The following is a 20,077-nucleotide window of genomic DNA, read 5'->3' as shown; positions in this document are numbered from 1 at the left end:
ACCACTGCACCACTGAAATAGTAATTAGGAAAAGTTCATCATGCACAAAAAATAGTTTGCAAACTGGAACCACTCAAACTGAACATGGGATGAGAGGTTCAGAGGTATATTATCATGAAGCACTTCATATGGTGAGAGAGGCAGTGGCTTTTTACTCTTCAGATCGGTTATAATATTAGAGTTTCCCTAGTGATGGGGATGAGTTACAAGAAGTTATTTCACATCCATTTTGAGAACACTTTAAGTTTCCTTTTTGATTTCCAGAGGCGTTAACAAGAAGTGGTCCAAGTTAAGTTTTGCTTATTTTACAGAACAAGCTAAATTAAGATTTGCTTATATGACTAAACTAGTTTGCCTCCTCAGGAGATTTTCAAGTCTGGTCTCCATTTGTGTTTGATTTTAACCATGTGAAAGTACGCACGAGTGCTTAATTCGATGCCTGACATAAAGTAAGAATTCATTGGCTAACATCATTATTACCCAGTGTGCAAAGCATCTAAAACATATGATTACTTACCCCATTTCCTTCTCGTCCTTCCTCCATACCTCGCAGGACCTCTACTTTGCCTCTCTTTAGTCCTGACAAACCCTCCCAACAACCTTCTACCCCATCTAGTCACCCAACAACCTTCTACCCCAGCCAGTCACTCTGAGCCCTGCTTTAGCCCTCATCCCTTTGATCTTCGTTCTCCTGTCTCTCTTTTTTCTCCTCATTTTCTTCCTGGCCCTTCCCCTTCCACTCTCCCTGACTCTTTGGAAGTTGGAGGCTCGGGTTTGCTGTATGGCGCTGGACAAATGAACAAGTCATCTCACCGCTGGGTCTCAGTTTTCACAACTGAACAATGGGAACAATGTTATCTTCTTTACAGGACTGCTTTGTGGAGAAGATAAGAATAAAGTGTAGTGTTACGCAAATTGTACAGCGCCTTACAAATGTCAGAGACTAGCAACTCATTCCCATCCCCTTTCAGGACCGTGCCCTTTTGTGGAACTAGGAAATCATTCCAATTGGAAGTTAGGATATTAACTCCATCAGAGTGCAGATTTGCTGGTTGTTCCCGCCTTCCACGCCTAAACGAACCAATCAGAGCGTCCGGAGGATGTCGCGGTCTCTTCAACCTAGAGACCACCTCTACGATGGAGCTTGCACTTTTCTCCGTCCTTGCCATCAGCTTCTTCTCGCCTCGCATCCCAGCTTCCCCGCCTTGGAAGGGGGATCCTTCTTCATTCTTGTCTCAGCCCCCCAAATCTTGGCATCGCAAAGGTTGAACGACGGAGACCGGAAGTGTGCGCAGCAGCGGAGGGTCCCCCGGAACCAACACCGGAAGTAGCTTTGCTGCAAGATTCCGTCGGCTGCGCTATGGCGGCGATCCCCCCAGACTCCTGGCAGCCGCCCAACGTATACTTGGAGACCAGGTGAGAGGGGTCGGACTTCTGGGGTTCAGCTAGCTGAGACAACGCGGAGCCCGGGCTTTGCCGCGGGGCTGGGTTCGCCGTGCGCTCCCCCGGGAGCACGGCCTCCTCGTGGGGAGGCGTGCAGGGACGGCCGTGGGGGCCGCCTGTGGGCTGAATGGGGACCGCCACCGCCCGCGTCCGAGCTCCGCACCGGCTCGCTCTGAAACCTCAGCGACAGCTGCCTGGTTGCCCTCCTCCCACCCCCTGGTTCATTCATTCCTTCATTCGACGAGCGTGTGTTGAGTCTACAAGCAGGCGACGTCGGGACCGGAATCAGGATATAGATGGAGGAGACACGCCGCCTTGCATTTAGGACCTTGCAGTGTAGTGAAAGGGGCAGATCTGTAACTACTAACGTTGTAAATAGTTCAGCTGGATAAACAAATTACTAGGAAGGCATACGAAGAAGCACATTTCCCCACTGTCAAAGAGCGGTATCATTGAGCACCAGCCCTCTAGTCCCCGTCCCCTGACGTACAGCATTTCACTTAGTTTAATCCACTTAGCAACTCAAATCATGCAGGTGTTATTCCACCTTCTCTCCCATTTTAGCAGGGGAAATGACAGAATTCACGGATTAAATGATTTGACCAAACCCGTATATTTAGTAAGTAGGGGAACCTTATTTGGAGCCTGATCTGTCTGCCTCACTTGCTCGGTTCTTTAGCCCCATTGATTCCATGGCCTCTTTGGAGATAGTCCTATCTTTCGGAAGTAGGACAAATAACCTTAAGTAACTATTTACTGCTACAGCAATATCAGATTAGTCGTAGTCTGACATTCAAGGTGGTTTTTTTTTCTCGTCTGGCCTTTGCCTAGCTCTCTAGCTACATCTTCTGCCATCCCCACACCAGTAGCCTAGGTCCAGGCCCTAGTTCTCTGTCTACTTTCTGCTTTTGGCCATGCTGTTTTCCCGCAGAACACGGTTCTCAGGTGCTGCTTTTGCTCTCTGGTCATCTTCCCCACCGTGTATGGCAAAATTCTACTTCTTCGGGCCTCAACTTGTAAGTAATTTCTGAATTCACCTGTTAACATTTTTAAGTTATAAATTAAATTGAAATTTAAATCCAGGCAGTGTAGAAGTGTGTAGAATAAATGAAATCCACCTCTTCCTGTAGAAATAGTTAATAGTTCTTTGGATGACCTACATCTTTCTCTGTGAATGTATAAACATTTTTTTTAATGTTCTGTTTCTTAAAAACAGGATCATGATCATACTGTATATATATTTTTCCTATAATTTGCTTTCCTTTCACTTGTTGATATGGCTTCCCATATTATTGCTATTTTGTATTTTAGTCATTTCCTCTTTGAGGTACACTTAAATTGCCTCTTGTTTTTTATTATGATAAATACTGGAATAAAGACCCTTGCACATACTGGATCCTTAGGCACATCTGTAAGTTTTGCTATAGAATACTTTGAAGTTGAAATTGCTGCCAACAGGTATGCAGATTTCAGAGTTGTATAGGTATTTCCTGATTGCCATTCCAAAAAGTTACTCCCTGTATTTAAAAAAATTTGCACCAGAATATAAGCTCTATGAGAGCAAAAGCACCTAGAATTTGTACAGAGTAGGTGTTAATCCCTGTTGAATTTTAGTAGTGTGAAGGATGGATTGCTGGTAGAAAGGGTTTTAGAAAGCTATGTTCCAGCACATTTTATATATGTATATACACACACACACACACATATATATATATAGATAGAAACACACAGACATACACACATTTACAGAGTGCTTACACTGTGCTTGGCACTGGGTATCCAGGCTATCCAGAGTTGCCTCAATTTTCACATTCTTGGAGCTTAAAATCTAGGTGAGTGATGGAGTGGAGGGGAAGGCACCTGTCTAAAGTCTTTTTCTTTTTCTTTTCCTTTGCTGTACTTCAGGGGGAAAAGTGCTCATCCCATTTGGTAGGTTAGAGATTTGAAATAATCAGGTTTTTCGTTTGTTGCACCCCCTCCTAAATACACGCACAAACTGTACTTTTTTTTTCCACATTAAAATTTTCACAAAGAGGTAGTATATTTACATGTTTCAAAAATACAGAAGTTTAAAAGAAGATACTCATTGAAAGCCTTCCTATTTCCCATTACCCAGTTTCTACCCTGACCCAGAAACTCATGCATGTATAAATAAGTATAAATTCCTGATATGTTAATGTCCTCCTTAAAAAAAATTACAAATTAAGTGTAATTTTTCCCCCTAATTTAAGAGTTGGTTATATTGGTTTCCCACAATCAAAGATTTTTTTTAATATGTAAAGCTAGTTTGAATTTTTTTTAGTTGTCCACAGTTATTTTGTTTAAAAGAAGTACTAGAACCTCCCGTGTGTTTTACTCAAAGAAGATATCTGTGTTTATGTTATTTACATTGTGATTGTGATGTTTTCCTTTGCCCAGCGTGAAATCCGATGTGTATTACAATTTCATGACTTAATACAGCTTGAAAATAGAGAGTCCTGGATCAGTCCCATAACATTACTGTTGCTATGACCTTGTTCCTGACTGGAGCTCTACTTTCCTCTCCCCCCGCAGCATGGGGATCATTGTGCTAGAGTTGTACTGGAAGCATGCTCCGAAGACCTGTAAGAATTTTGCTGAGTTGGCACGTCGAGGTTACTACAATGGCACGAAGTTCCACAGGATCATCAAAGACTTCATGATCCAGGGAGGTGACCCAACAGGGACAGGTATAATTAAGCCGACCTTGGCTGAATTCAGCAAAATAGGGAAGGCTGAGAGAGGAGCATGTGCAGAGGGGAAAAATCAAGAATTTGGTTTTAGTTTTGGATACATTACATTTGAAATACTTGTCAGATCTTCAGGTAGAGATGTTGAATAAGTAAGGGGATACGAGTGTGGAGTTCATGGAAAGGTCTGGGATGGAGGTCCAAATCTGGGAGTTATTGTAATTTAGATGGGATTTATTAGTGAAATCAGTGGATTCTTACGTTAGTTTCAAGGCCCCTTGCTTTTCAGTCTGCATCTTCTCTCCGTTGATTCCTGCTCCTGCTTTTTTGCCTTTAGATAAATTTGATACTCTCTGTGGCAGTCTTTTTTCTTATCCTTGTTCTTCTTTGTAATTGTCAGTTGTTCTCTGTCTATCCTTTATGACCAGAGGCATTCATTTTCTTTAATGTATATGGACATGTGTAAAAAGTAGAGTATAGGGGCACCTGGGTGGCTCAGTCAGTAGACTTTTTTTTTTTTAAGATTTTATTTATTTATTTGACAGAGAGAGAGCAAGATCGCAAGTAGGCACAGTGGCAGGCAGAGGGAGGGAAGCAGGCTCCCCACTGAGCAGAGAGTCCAATACGGGGCTCGATTCCATACCCTGAGATCATGACCTGAGCTGAAGGCAGAGGCTTAACCCACTGAGCCACCCAGGCGCCCCTCAGTAGACTCTTGATTTTGGCTCAGGTCATGATCTCCAGGTGGTAAGATTGAGCGCTATGCAAACTGTGTATTCCGAGCGGAGTCTGCTTGAGATTCTCTGTCCCTCTGCCCCTCTCCCTGGTTGATCACTCTCTCTCAACATAAATAAGTAAAATCTTTTTTGAAAATATAGTATATATAGGAAACTACAAAAAAGAGCACTCATAAATATACTTCCTAAAGATTTCTAACACTATTAGTGATTAATTATTCCTGCAACATTCCCACTTCTTTTTTTTTTTTTTTTTAAGATTTTATTTATTTATTTGAGAGAGAGCAAGCAAGAAAGAGAGTATGAGCAGGGGGAGGGGCAGAGGAAGAGGGAGAAGCATACATCCTGCTGATGCTGGCCTCCATCCCAGGACCCTGGGGTCATGACCTGAGCCGAAGGCAGACACTTAATCAACTGAGACACCCAGGCGCCCCAACATTCCCACTTTTTAGAAACAATTAATGTTAACTCTTGGTGGCCATTATTCTAGACATTTTTCTTTTCAGATACTAGTCAAAAGGATGGATGGATAACTAGCTAAATGGAAATAATTTCAAGAGAATAGGCTTTGTCATGCATGGTATTTATATACATAATCAAAAAGTTGGTTTCCTGCTATGAAGGATGGGACAATTAGTACTTAAATTTCTACTCATTCTTGTTTAGGAAAAACTCCGTTTTGTCTGCCTTCTGTGTTGGGAGAAGCCTAGTTCTTCCCTTTTGTGTTTTTCTCTTACATGTCTCCTTTACTACTCACACAGATCACTTCACTTCTGACACTTCTGGTCATCAAATGCATGGAGGTTTACCCCGCAACAAGCAGTTCTGTGACACCAAGTCAGTGTCTTACTATTTAGCTCAGCTCCAACACCATCTAACCAGAGATCCTACAGGTTAAGGCCCAGTCCCACAAGACTGCCCCCTGCTCCCTACCTCACTTCAGTCTCAAGCCTAGGTTATCAGATGTTCCAATACCCAGCCCCCTCCTTGGGTTCAGTTAATTGCCAGAGCAGCTCACAACTCGTGGAAACATGTTTACCAGTTTATTAAAGGATATGGTAAAGGATACAGATGAACAACCAGATGAAGAGATGAATAAGGTGAGATCTGGGAGGGTCCCTTGGGCAGGAGCTTTTGTCCCTATGGAATTTGGGTGTGTTATCTTCCTGGGAGGGCTGTGTTTGCCCACCTGGAAGCTCTCTGAACCTGGTACTCTTGGGATTTTGCGGAGGCAGCTTCTGGTAGGTGTGACCATCATTACGTCCATTTCCAGCTCCTCTCCCCTCTCTGGAGAAGCAGAGGATAGTGGGGATTGAAAATTCCAACTTCTAATCATGGCTTGGTCTTTCTGGTGACCAGGCCCCACCCAGGGGCCATTGGTCTTTCTGCTGACCAGTTCCCCACCCAGGGGCCATTTGGGAGTCTACCTGCCTCATTAGAACAAAAATGCTTTTCAGCGCCCTTATCACTCAGGAATTCAAAAGGGTTTTAGAAGCCCTGTTTCTGGGGCAGGTCAAAGACTAAATGTGAGAACCGCAGATATTCCTAGTGTTCTTATCACTTAGGAAATGACAATAGGAGCTCCTTGCCAGAGAACCAGGGACAGGCATATAGATCCACATAGATAAATCTGTATATCTTTTATTATCTCACATTCTCCCTTGCTCTCGTTTTTTTGTCATTACTATTTTTCCTTGTCAGAGTACATTTTTCACCCTGCGCTTGATTCCCTCGGCTGCAGTATGGGTCCTGCATTTCCGAGGGTTCGGTGCCCACCTGCATTTCCGAGGGTTCGGTGCCCACCATTAGGCTTCTCCGTTCCCAGGTGCTGGAGGGCAGAATTTCCTGGTGAGTGGTTTGTATTGCAAGGGCTGCGGGATGTTATATTTGGTAACAGTCCGGTTTGAGAATTTGAAAAAGACCATGACTGGGTCTGCTGTTCTTGGGCCACACTTGTCCCCTCAGATTGTTTTCAGCAGTTCTGCTCTGTTGCCTTCTGGTTTTAAGCGTGGCTTTGGAGAATACTGAGGCCAGAGTAACTCCTTTCTTCAGCTCAGGGAAAATGTTTTGATTTGTGTTTTTGAGTATTTTTTCTGTTACTTGCTCTGATTTTATATTTCAGGAAACCAATTATTCTCTGTTTCATGACCTCTGCCTTCCCTGTCTATTACATTTCTTCTGAGGGTATAAGATGATGTTTTTCTATTTTTTCCCCCCGCATCCACTGAATTAGTGTCAGACCTTTACTCTGTGCCTTATTCAACTTTTAGTCACGTCTGTTCTGTTCTTTACTGCTCTGTGTGATTGATTAGCTCCGTATTGCTGTCATTGGGCTCTCACTGTTTCCTTAGTTTTGCAATCTTTTCACCTTGATCTGTTGATTTATTATCTTGTCTTTGAGCTCTTGTTTTATTGGATTATTCTTTCATTTTATACGATTTTACTTATTTGAGAGGGAGAGATAGAGCAGGAGAAAGAAGAGTGGGGTGGGGGTGGGCAGAGCAAGAAGGGCAGAAGCAGAGGGAGAAGCAGGCTCCCCACTGAGCAGGGAGCCCAATGCAGGGCTCGATCCCAGGACCCTGAGATCAGGACCTGAGCCGAAGGCAGACGCTTAACCCACTGAGCCACCCAGGCACCCCTGGATTCTTATTTCTGTTGAAGCATCTCTAGTTTTGAGACAACTGCGGAGAAGCCCTTGGTGGACTCTCTTTTCTCCCAGACTGAGTTCCTGAGGTGTATGTTTTGTTTTGTTTTGTTTTTTACTTACATGCTTTCTTTTTCTCCTTCCATTTGTCATAATATGTTTGCATAGTTTCTGTGCCATCTCTTTTCATCTTATCCATGCTTAATGTCGGCACTGATGCTGTGGGTACTTTTTATCTGCTCAGATACAGTATAAGTGGATTCTCTATGTCCTTGTCCTCACCTTTGTTGGGGCAGGGCGGGGAAGACAGTTGTCTTCCTGGTTCCAGATGCTAGGTTGCTTTCTTTCCATTTTATTCCAGCCTGGAATAAAGGTGGCGAGGAGAGCTGAGGCCGAACGCACCTTATGGGAGGGCTAGCTTCTGATTTTCCCAGCCTCCATTAATGTCCTGTCTCTGGGTCCCCTCCACCAACCAGTGGTATCCCTCTTCCCCTGGGACTCTGGGTGGTTCCCTGAGAATAGCTGTGGCAGAGGAGAAAGATCCTCCTACCCTTTTTCATTCATAGCTGGGTCTCTGTAACCCCCAGATTAATGAGAGAAAAGCATACAAATCTGTTTGCTGTTAAGTTTTTTTTTTCTTTTTAAAGATTTTGTTTATTTGCAAGAGAGAGCAAGAGGGAGAGAGCACCCAGGCCCGATTTACGCACAAGCAGGGGGAGGGGCAGAAGGGGAGGGAGAAGCAGACTCCCCGCTGAGCAAGGAGCCTGAGGCTGAGCTCCATCCCAGGACTGCAGGACCTGAGCCGAAGACAGACGCTGAACTGACTGAGCCACCCAGGTGCCCTTGTTTGCTATAAGTTTTGATGACACTGTGGCCTTGATAAAGAAATGAAGACCCAAAGAAGTGGCTGTACCTGAGTGTTTCTGTGCTAGGTTTGGCGAAGAGTTGAAATTTGAGGGAAAATGTGATAGGATGAAGGGAGTCTAAAAAAATAAACTGAGGGAAGCAGCAAGGCCTGTTCTTTCATATTCCTCTGGGGGCCCTTCTGTCTTAGAGATGAGATGTTCTTTTCCCCCAAGTATAGGGACAGCACCTCTCACATGAGGGTCTTAGGACCTACTTCCGGAGAAGGTCGGAATGCCCTTCTTGTACCTGATGTTTCTCAGATTCCTTCAACTTGACAGTCAGTATGCCAAAGGCACCATATTTGGGGGTAGTTTGACCTGAACCCCATCACGGCCCAGGGCTCCCCCATACCCCACAAGTTGCCTGGTGCTGGTAGCCTGCCATGTTGCTCCCGAGCCTTGGTCGTATGCACAGGCTTCTGCCCTCAGGGGCTGCTCTAACTTTTCCAGCATCGCCAGCCCATCCACCCTCCTACTGGCTTCTCAGCATCGGAGGGTATTTGTAAGAATCCTCTGGGTTACACTCCTTCTTTCCTGATTACCGCTTTTAGGGAGTGCAGGCAGAAGAAACTCTCATTTCTTTCCTTGGTTGACTCTTTTCAGGATGTTTGTAGTAAGTTTGTTTCCTTTTTATTTGGTTGATGCTGGTGAATTTGGGGCTTGAAAACAAATGGAATTTTGTGTATTTGTGTCATCAGGTATTAGGGGAGGCAGGGGCTAAGCCTGCCTCACTCCACCTTTTTTTTTTTTTTTTTTTTAAGATTTCTTTACTTATTTTAGAGAGGGAGAGAGGGCGCACAGGGGATGGGAGGGAGAGGGGCAAAGAGAGAGAGGGAGGGGAGCAGACGTCAGGCTGAGTGCAGAGCCCAGGGGGCTGGATCCCAGGACCCTGAAATCATGATCTGAGCAGATGCTTAACTGACTGAGCCTCCTAGGTGGCCCTTCACTCTACTTCTTTATCTGAAAGTGTCCTGTAAACACTTTGATGTATTTCTTTCCTGTCTTCTTCCTCTCTTGTCATGAGATAAAATTTTTTTTTTTTAAGATTTTATTTATTTACTTGACAGAAAGAGATCACAAGTAGGCAGAGAGGCAGGCAGAGAGAGAGAGAGAGGGAAGCAGGCCCCCTGTTGAGCAGAGAGCCCGATGTGGGACTCGATCCCAGGACCCTGAGATCATGACCCGAGCCGAAGGCAGCGGCTTAACCCACTGAGCCACCCAGGCGCCCCATGAGATAAAATTTTAATTCATAACACCAGTAAGCTTGAGACAGTCCATGATGAGGGTACAAGAATTGGAAGTGACTTCCGATGTGAGTTGCTCATGGCAGAGCTCCCCTATATTTCTATAGTCGGTTTGTAATCCTTCATAATGTCACATTTCCATGAAGGAATTTTTTAAAAGATTTTGTTTATTCATTTGACAGAGACATAGCGAGAAGGAACACGAGCAGGGGGAGTAGCAGAGGGAGAGGGAGAAGCAGGCTCCCCATGGAGTGGGGAGTCCGATTCAGGGCTCAATCCCAGGACCCTGGGATCACGACCTAAGCCGGAGGCAGACGCTTCATGACTGAGTCACCCAGGCGCCCCACCATGATGCAAATTTAATGAGATTGAATTAGTCAAAAGATTTCCAAGTAATTGCATCCAGCCTCAAGTATAATAAATGATGGAGCTGGCGGGTCTGCTGTAGAAGGCAAACAAGAGTTAGGCCCTCCTGGGTCACTGATGTGAACCACTCACTGATTAGGTGACACGTTTTTTGCTAAACATCTCAGATGAGCAGCATGAGGCATCCTGGGCTCATCAGCAAGCCAGTGTACTATTTCTGTCCCCACCTGTCCCTCCGTCTGGCTACTCTGCAGCCGTTCTTCCACAGTTTTTTCTTATATGCCTTTGCCAGGGGTTTTCTCTATTCGAGTACCTTTGACTGCCTGCTGGATTTTAAACCATTTTCCTGCTTTTAAATTTCTCTTCTTATAAGAATTGTACACCAGCTTTTTCCTTAGCTGTCCGAATGTCTTTTTATGTGCTTGTACTGACTTCTTCGTTTTCTCTCCTCCCTGTAAGACATGGCAGCCTGTCAAGCCCTTCCTTTGGCTCTTCGTGCTCTGCGGTTTGGCTCTCAGTGCTCCCCAGTTGGCGTGATTGCGGTGATTAATCACGTGCTGATTATGTCGTGCATTGCCCTCCCTCTGATTTCACGTCTCCTCTTGGTAGCCCCAGAAATACCTGAGATTGAACGTGGTGAACAGCAAGCTCATTGTTAATTTTATTCATTTGGTGACTATTTGCTAAGAGTCCGCTGGGTATCCTGTGCTATTCTAAGTCCCTTGAAGAATCTTAAACATTAGAAACCAAAGCATTCTCTTTTCCTTGTAGTGCTCCCTTCTCTGCCAGGAAGACTAGATAGTTCTTACAAGAAACAACTCGAAAGTAATAATATGCTATGCAAATTTATGGCGGCACGCTCTGGGTCATGCATATAACAGAGGTTGGACTAATTCATCAAAAGAGAAAAAGTACAGTGGAGTGGGATTAGCATGGAATGGAGGCATATTGTGAGGTGAGCCTTGAAGGAAATGTGGAATTTTTTTTTTCAAAAATTTTTTATAGATTTTATTTATTTCAGAGAGAGAGAGTGAGTGAGTGAGAGAGTTTGAGAGGGGAGAGGGTCAGAGGGAGAAGCAGACTCCCCACTGAGCAGGGAGCCTGATGTGGGACTCCATTCCAGGACTCCAGGATCATGACCTGAGCCGAATGCAGTCGCCCAACCAACTGAGCCACCCAGGCACCCAGGAAATGTAGAATTTTAACTCTTAGGAGGACAGGGAAAGGCATTTTAGATTTAGGAAGAAAGAATACAGAGCACAGGCGCAAGTGTTGGGGAGACCTGTCGAGGGTGAAGGAGAGTCCAGTACTCCACATGTTGTGTCTCACATGCTAGACTGGCTCTGTGACATCATCTAGCCACCTCTTCATGTCCAGGACAAATGTGTATGATGCAATTTCTAAGATTCCTGAACTGCATGTTTAGGAAACAGTTAAGGTGCAACTGGGGACGGAGTGCAGAGAGTAATTAGCATGGTGCCTAAGCTCAGACCAGTTCATGGAGACGCCCAGACAGGAGTTCAGATTTGATCTAACATCATTCTGGAGCCGTTTTGGGTTCCAGAGTTTCTTGAGTCTGGGATAAGAAAGATATGTGGGGAAATGTAACTCAGCAGTAGTGTATTTTTAAGGTCCCATAGCATGGGGTGAACAGCCTGGGTTGCAGGGCCCGGTGGGTTTGGGGTTGACTCTGAACTTCATAGGAACACTTAATAAATGTAGACATAACATAAATCACTGAGCCTTCTGAGCTATAAATGCAGGGTGCGGTTTGGTTGTGTGCACCTCATGAAGATGTTGTGAGCCGTAAATGAGCTGGTGTTTGTAAAATGGCCGCTACAGGCTCGACACAAAATAGGAGCTTAAAAAGATGTCATTTATTATTTATTTTGGTTGTTAAGTTATTTAATAAATGTCTTTTGGACTCCTGCCATATTCCAGGCATTGTTCTAAGAGCTGGGGAGAGAAAACAGTAAACAAGATAGCCCCTGTGAAGCTCACGTTCTAGCGGGAGAGACAGTGAACAACTAAGTACATGATATTACTATCAGGTCATGACACGTGATATGGAAGAAATACTGTTTAAGCAGGGATTCTCAGCCTTGGCACTATTGACATTTTGGGCTGGATAATTCTTAGCTGTAGAGGGCTGTCTGTGCATTGTAGGATGCTTAGCTGTATCCCTGACCTCACCATGCTGGATGCCAGTAGAAGCCCTCCGTGTGACAACTAAAAATGTCTCCGCACATGTTCGTAAGGGGCAAAGTCACCATGAGTTGAGAATCCCTGGGACAGAGAGCGAGAGAGGTGCTATTTTGGATAGTGCGATTAGGGAAGACCTCTCTGATAAGATGGCATTTGAGCAGAGGTCTGAATAAAGTGAAGTGTAGTGAGCCTGAGAGTGTCAGGGGCAAGGACAGTCCAGGGGGAACAGCAGTCAGAGGCCTTAGAACAGAGTGTGCTTGGCAAGAAGCAGCAACAGACCAGGGGCGCCTGGGTGGCTCAGTTGTTAAGTGTCTGCCTTCGGCTCAGGTCATGATCCCAGGGTCCTGGAATTGAGCCCCACATTGGGCTCTCTGCTCAGCGAGAGGCCTGCTTCTCTCTCTCCCACTGCCCGCGGCTTGTGTTCCCTCTCTCACTGTCTCTCTCTGTCAAATAAATAAATAAAATCTTTTAAAAAGGAAAGAAAGAGCATAAACTAATGTGGCTGGAGCAGGTGAATGAGGGGAAGAGTGGTAAGAGACACCTTTGGAGGGTAGCAGAGCACCAGGTCTTGGAGTCTCATACGTTGTCATGAAGACTTTGGGTATTGTACTAATTGTGATGAAATGTCACTGGAGGATTTTGAGCAGAGGACTGCTCTGATGAGTCTTGTTCTAAAAGAATCCTGCTGGCTTCCATGTGGAGAATCAACTGGCGTGGAAAGGAGGAGACAAGCCTGGAAGCAAGGAGATCAATTGAGAGCTTTCGTTGTTGTCAAAGCCACAGCTTTTTGTATTTGGACTAAGGTGATAGTCTTTTCTTTTGGTTCTGGTCCTCTGGGAAGCAGATGCGAAGACAGAGCTAGACATTCAGGACATTGGTTGGGGTAACACCATGAAAGTTAAAGGGGCAAGGGAGCAGGTTTGGAAGGGGAGGTCTTCAGACATCAATGCAGGTCTAATTTATGCAAGGAGAGGGGGCAGAAGAGAAGGAGCCAGTAGAGAAAAGGGGGAGCCACCAGTAAGGCGGGATCTCAAGAGGGGTGACATCAGCTGTCAGATGCTGCTCGTGGAGCAGGCAAGGTGGGGCCCGAGGATTGACCATTGAATTTAATGACACAGCGGTCACTGATGGCTTTGACAAGAGCCAGGTTGTGGAGCGGTGAGGGCAAAAGTCTGAACAGAGAGCGAACGTTGAGAGGCAAGAGAGGAAGCCAAGACACCAAGTGCTGACAGCTTTTTTTGTTTTTCTGTGAAGGGATGTGGAGACATAGGGGGATGGATACTTGGAGATGGAACTTTATGTTTATTTTTTAAGACAGGAAGTATTAATACCACTTTTTTTTTTTTTATGCTGATAGGAATGATCCACTAGAAAGAAAACTTGATACAGGACTGGGAGGAATTATAGTTCCAAAGTTCCTTAAAGGTGAATGGGATTGATGTGATACATGGTGATGGGTTGGCTGGATGAACAGCAAATTCATACAATGTATCAATAAGGGAGGAAGGATGGTAAATGGGTGGACCGGTAGGAAGGGAGGTGGATTTGGTGGTGAGAGGCCTCTGCCTTTGCATCAGTGAGATGAGAAGCAGAGTTACTCTCACAGAGTCTGTCAGTGAAATAAGAAGCAGAGTTACACTCACAGAGCGGGGAGAGCGAGGGAGTGGTGGAGGTTTGCCGACGGAAGAACTGCAGCAAACCCAGGCAGGCCAACCCCCAGGGTGAACTGTTCGTCTCTATCTGCAGTTCCCTCTCTCAGATGATGCCTAGGTTATCTGAGTGCACAGAAATCCCCATATTGTAAAACATGAAGCAAACACAGTATTATCAGTGATGATGAGCTCCCTTTAACTGTCTCCTAACAAGCCTGTGAGACAGAGGCACTACCGCTATTCCCATTTTTCAGATAAGGAAACTGAGGCTTGGAGAGGGTCGGTATCTTGCTTAAGGCTACACAGCCAATAAGTAATGGAGTTGGAAGAGAAATCTGGATCTCTTTGGCCCCACGGGCAATTGAGGAAGAGAGTACTCCTAAGAACTACAAAGCCTCTTGGTAGCATCATTTCCCATGGTAGATCTGGTATCTGGCATTTGCCCTGGTAAACCCAACAGCAGCTCCACCAATTAGTTTCCCCTTCTGAAGACTCTGTACTAATAGATTGTATCAGTTTGAGATGCTTTTGGCTACGAGTAACACAACTCCACAGCAAGGGCTTAAAGGAAGAGAGCTTTTGTTTTTTCGTCACATAACAAATGTCTGAAGGTAAGTAGTTTCAGGCATTGGTTCAGCTGCCCAGCAGAGTTGTCAGGGACCCAGGTTTTCTATGTCTTTCCATTCCACCATTGTGAATGTGTTGCCTTTGATCTCAAACTTGTCTTATGGTTGCAAGATGGCAGCTGCTGCTGCTGACATCACCTCTGCTTTCAAAGAAGAAAGATGGGGAAAGAGCTGCGGGTGAAAGACAACAGGAATGTGTTTGTCCCTTTTTATCAGGAAAGCTGTAGCTTTCCCAGAAACTTCTGAGCAGGCTTCTCTTTGTTTCAGTAGGTCCAGCTGGGTCATCTGACTACTCTTAGCTGCAAAAGGAACTGGTTAGTACCTGCCTCCCTTGTCTCTGAAGTTGAAGCAGGCCATGGAGAAGGTGTTAGAAATCCTCAAAGGACAGCTAACCTGCAGTTAGATGCTCTCTTGCCAGAAGAGAGATTTTTGATTGGTTTGGTTAATGGCCTTCTGGTGTCGGGTGCCTCAGGCAGAGCTTTCACCTAGGCTTCCTAATGGGTCATTGGCCCACCCATGACCACTTTGGGGCTAGATATTAATCCATGGTCCCATCAGCTGTGGCATGGAACCAGTGGGGATAAGTAGCACCAAGTGTGGTAATCTTTGTGTGAGAGACCACCGTGCATGGCTTAGGGGCCACTCCAGTTCATTGTGAGAGGTTTCCAGAGGTAGTGAGCAGGAAGAGGAGACCTCAGAGAATTCCGGGGGATAAGAGAAATTTTTTTTAGAGCAGAAGCACAGATCATAAAAAGATGAATGAATTTCAACTGCAAAAAATTCTGTGCATCCGAAGACCCCAAAAAGAGTGAAAAAAAATCCATTGGGAAGAAAGTATTTGCAAAAGCATTCACTGACCAAGGATTAGTATCCAGAATACAAATCCTAATAATATACCAATTTTGTATGTGTGAGTATGTGTGTGTGTATGTACATACATACGTGTGTGTGTGTGTGTGTGTGTGTGTGTGTGTGTGTGTGTATATATATATAAATAAATGTCAAACCACTTGGTAGATAAGTGGCTGTTCCCAGAGGTTGAAAGGTAAACAGTCAGTAAACATGAAATTCTGCACACTTTCAAGGACATGCAGGTTAAAACAAGTAGTCTGACACCTCTCAGGCTGACGAATGTTAGAAAGTCTGGCTGGAGGACCTAGAGCAGTAAGAGTGAGCAGTGTGGATAGGCCACTTCTGGTAAGATATTCGAGGACATGTCATAATGGGGAACTGTTCAAGCTGTGACCCCGCCTCTGCCATGAGGCATAGCCCCTGAGTGCCTGCATGTGCGTCTGGGAGACAGTACGAGTGTAGTTACTGCAGCGGGGTTCATAACAGCAAAAACACCCAGAAAGGATCCTGAATATCCATCGGCGTAGAGAAGACTGGTGTTAACAGTCGTGTAGTGGAATGAATACTAGAGAGATCTGCTTGGAGCCAAATGCGTAAACATCACTTAGAGTGGTGAACACAGAAAAGCTCATTGCAGAAGAACACATCGAGTCTAATAGCATTTGTATAACCCTGAAAACATGCGGAGCAACAATACATTTGTTTAGGGATGCATACGTAGGTGGTAGAAGGGAGAATGCATGGAGGTGACAGACTCTTGGTCACCGCAGTGGTTCCGCGAGGCCAAGATGTGATTCTTTGAGGCCGTTGTTAGCTGCGAGGATGGGGGGAGCAGAGTTCAGGGGCTACAGACATGGGCTCTGGGACTGGATTTGCCACACTGTTCCCTGAGGGGAAGGTGCCATTGTTCGTCATGTTCTTTGTCTCCTTCGTAGGTCTGAAACACTAAGTACAGAGACTAAGTGTCGAAAACAAGGGACAGAAGAATAAAAGAACTTTCAGGGTACAGAGTTCAGAAACCCGATCAGTGCCTAGTTCCTGTCATACCCGCACCATACGAGGCACATGGTGAAATTTTGATGGCGGAGCCTCCAGATGGTCGGCTTTGTATGTGATAGTTGGCATCTGCGCAGCCCTCTCCACACGGTCAAACTCTTAGATCGCTGCGGCCCTGCTCCCATCTCCCCTATTCCATGCACCCGGAGGAGTGTTTTGATTAGAAGTGTTTGTCTTTCTGACATTCTGGTGCAGACCCTACTGACTTGAATTAGGTTATGAAACCATAACATATTATGTAGAAATGGTACTGTAGAGACCCCCCGAACTGGTTGCAGCTGATCTGACTCTTCCTATTGAGTACAGAGGGACCTCTGGGCCCTTTCTCCCATCTCCTGATGACTGCAAACCCCCGGCTTCATCTGTGACTCCCGACTGGCCCATCCCTTAGCCCTCTTGTTCACAGGACCGTTTATGTGATGGTTTTCAGTTCCTAGAGGGCAGGGACCGTGTGCTTTCATCCTGGTGGCCCCCAGCTTACAGGGATCACATTTCTAAGGCTCAGCCCCCGATGGACAGCCCACTCCTGAACTTCACCCTGCACTTGCTACTTGCTCACTCAAGCCCCAGGCTTAGGGCTTGAGCACAGTTGGCCCCCTCAGCCTTCTCTTTCATCTCCAGCCCTAGCACTCTCACTCACCACCCCTTCTGCCCCCAGTCTCAGGCAGGAACTCCATAGTCAGAGAGCATATGCTGGTCTCACCTAATTGCTGTTTAGAAGTATGCTAGCAGATTGGAATTTGGGGAATGAATTTTTACAAAGTTCGGTAGTTGGGTACTTTTCCAGAAGCATAGGTAGCTGGGCTAGGTGTGAGCTTTCACCCCTAATTCCTCTTTGCATGAGAAGTGTTTTCTTCCAACTGAGCCATCCACGCACCTCTTAGAAGTGTTTTCTTCCAGGCGCACCTGGGTGGCTCAGTCAACCAGTTAAGCATCTGCCTTTGGCTCAGGTTGTGATCCCAGGGTCAATCTTATTAAAAAAAAAAAAAAGACAAAGTGTTTTCTTCCAGAATCAGGGGCTATGACAGGCTGTCTTTGGTGGAACATCCTGAAAGGTAGTACAAGGATTTTCACTGGGAGGGCCTGGGAGAGAAGGGGGACGTGGTGCTTTTCACATCCTACATTCACAGAAGGCTATAGAAGGAGGCGCTCCCTGTGGCCGGGCTGTTTGCAAGCGGAGAACGCTGATAAATGCAGTGTTCATTTTCTTCCAGGCTGCTTGTCATCTTGGAGAAACCAAAGTAGTTCAACCAGTTATATTTATTTTACTAAATAATTGACTAAGAGTTGTCTGCTGTTAGGACATTTTTTTCCACTAGGAAAAACCGTATTTGTTATATCATTTTGCGCTGAGAACAGAACCTGGGTGCACAGCACCACACTCTTGTGGACATAATATAAATAGTAAATGGTGGCGATGTTGCCAGCAAATCATTCCTGATGCCATGTTTCCTCACGGCATCCTTGTGATGTACCACCTTTCCTCTCAATGGATTCCACCTACTATAATAGGATTCCTCTTTGCCACTTGCCACTGGCCACTGTCTCTCTTCTCCTTAAGCTGGGTATCTTTGACCAAAATGAATGTTATTTTCCTTTCTTAAGCTGGATATCTTTGACCAAAATGAATGTTATTTTCCTTCATTGACATCAAAGACAGCAAATAGGTTTTAATTCTTGTGCCATCTTTAATCCATTAAAAATGGCTCCCTGGAGTTCCGAGTGGGTGGGATACAGATGGAAGCTCAGCGGTGAGGAATGCTGATTGACAAACAGTGTCTGTGATGAGCACATAGTTAAGTCCTGGGGCACTCCTGTCTAAAATACTCCTAAAAAAGGGGCGCCTGGGTGGCTCAGCCGTTAAGCGTCTGTCTTCAGCTCAGGCAGGTTGTGATCCCCCCCAGGGTCCTGGGATCGAGCCCCACATCAGGCTCCTTGCTCAGCAGGAAGCCTGCTTCTCCCTCTCTCATTCCCCCTGCTTGTATTCCCTCTCACTGTGTCTCTTTCTGTCAAATAAATAAATAAGATCTTTTTTAAAAAATTAATTTAATTAAATACTCCTTAAAAAGTTAAAAATTCAGAAATCTATCAATACATCCACTAAAAATGGTAGTTATCTGTAGATGGATAGATTCTATGGAACTTTAATGTTCTTCTGATAATGTTCTATGCTTTCTGCATGTTTGACCGTGAATATGTATTACTCTAATACCCAGGAGAAAACACTCTTGGTGTTATTTTGAAAGGAAACCTCTTACCCGAACAAAACCAGGGGTTCGAATGTGGCGTGCCATGGCGTGCCAGTGCTGGACTCCGCCGCTGGGCTCTGTAGTTGCAGCATATGCTTCGCAGGGGGACTAGGCATGCTCAATGCTTCTTGCTGAGGGGGAGTCCGTGGGACTGACGGATGGTCTCTTGTCTTCTAATCTGGCAGGTCGAGGTGGTGCATCTATCTATGGCAAGCAGTTTGAGGATGAACTGCACCCAGACCTGAAATTCACGGGTAAGTATGTAATCTGGCTGTGCTGGGGGCAGGGAAGGGGGAGTAGATTTGAAAAGCTCACTCTTGCCTATGATTCCGGGGTCATGCCTGACACCGTGGCAGGTTGCCACGGAGCTGCCCAGCTGCGGCGCCACAAAGAGCCCTGGTGGGTTTGAGAGAATGACACCTCTCTCTCCTGCGTAATTCACAGTGCTGGTTCTAATGTTCTAGACTCTGTCGAATGTTGTTGCTCTTACAAACTATAGGATAAGCGAAAGCTTCCTCAAAGAAGCCGGAGACCTTGCTGGGTTTTTGCAGGGCACTGGGGACATGGTCCAGCGGTTAGTGGGGATCATCATGGATAGAGAAGCTGGGGAGTAGGCCAAGACTAGGAAGGTGCAGTTGTTGGGGTAGGGCAGTGATAAGCCGTTGTAAAGGCAGGCCCTCAGGAGAAGAGTGTTCCGGTCCCATGGTTGATGGTAGAAGCCAGAATAAAGTCTGGGATGGTGGGACATGCGCCCGGCTGGAGCTCTGGGGGTTATTCTTTCTTTCTTTACCCACCAGGGGCTGGAATCCTCGCCATGGCCAATGCAGGGCCAGACACCAACGGCAGCCAGTTCTTTGTGACGCTTGCCCCTACGCAGTGGCTTGATGGCAAGCACACCATTTTTGGCCGCGTCTGCCAAGGTATAGGAATGGTGAATCGAGTAGGAATGGTGGAAACAAACTCCCAGGACCGCCCTGTGGATGACGTGAAGATCGTTAAGGCGTACCCTTCTGGGTAGGCTTGCTGCTCTCGCGGGCACGCCTGGATCTTCCGGGATGGCCCCAGTGAACCAGCTTCCGGATGACCTAGAGTGACATGTACTTAAACTTCATTTTGGTCTTGCGAATCACAGAGCTAAGGAGACCTGGGGTCTTGGGTGAGTTCGAGCTGAAGTATATTTTAAAAGGATGCTGCTTTTCTCTTTCCTCGGTGCCTAGGTTTGACAGAGGGTTTGCAGAAATGCTCATAAGTGATCACTTACAGGGAACCGCTCATTGCAAATGAGCATATACTGCTCCTCCTCGCACATGGCTGTGCTGATGCACTTGGAACAAGAGGAAGCCGACTCTGTCATTCCATAGTGCCGAACCAAACTTCTTCCTGCAGGGAT

At 45.8% G+C, this 20,077-nt stretch overlaps 1 protein-coding gene across 1 annotated transcript; it reads left to right on the top strand.

The window, feature by feature from the left end:
• Positions 1 to 1,150: 1,150 nt before the first annotated feature.
• PPIL1 (peptidylprolyl isomerase like 1) lies at positions 1,151 to 19,853 on the top strand. Its single transcript, XM_046004255.1, has 4 exons — positions 1,151 to 1,416; positions 3,997 to 4,151; positions 18,873 to 18,941; positions 19,485 to 19,853. Exons 1-4 carry the CDS (start codon positions 1,361 to 1,363, stop codon positions 19,703 to 19,705), a joined length of 501 nt encoding a protein of 166 aa, XP_045860211.1. The 5' UTR covers positions 1,151 to 1,360; the 3' UTR covers positions 19,706 to 19,853.
• The last annotated feature ends 224 nt before the right edge of the window (positions 19,854 to 20,077 follow it).

The sequence above is a fragment of the Meles meles genome, chromosome 5, assembly GCF_922984935.1.
Source record: "Meles meles chromosome 5, mMelMel3.1 paternal haplotype, whole genome shotgun sequence".
Classification (NCBI taxonomy): domain Eukaryota; kingdom Metazoa; phylum Chordata; class Mammalia; order Carnivora; family Mustelidae; genus Meles; species Meles meles.
The sequence above is the reverse complement of the archived record's forward strand: the minus strand, read 5'-3'. Positions and strand labels throughout refer to the sequence as shown.

Excerpts from the sequence above, each read along its gene's own strand:
- PPIL1 (XM_046004255.1), top strand. The coding sequence starts at position 1,361 with ATGGCGGCGATCCCCCCAGACTCCTGGCAGCCGCCCAACGTATACTTG. Across the intron at positions 4,152-18,872 it reads AGGTGACCCAACAGGGACAG|GTCGAGGTGGTGCATCTATC; the intron begins GTATAATTAAGC and ends CTAATCTGGCAG. Across the intron at positions 18,942-19,484 it reads CCCAGACCTGAAATTCACGG|GGGCTGGAATCCTCGCCATG; the intron begins GTAAGTATGTAA and ends TTTACCCACCAG.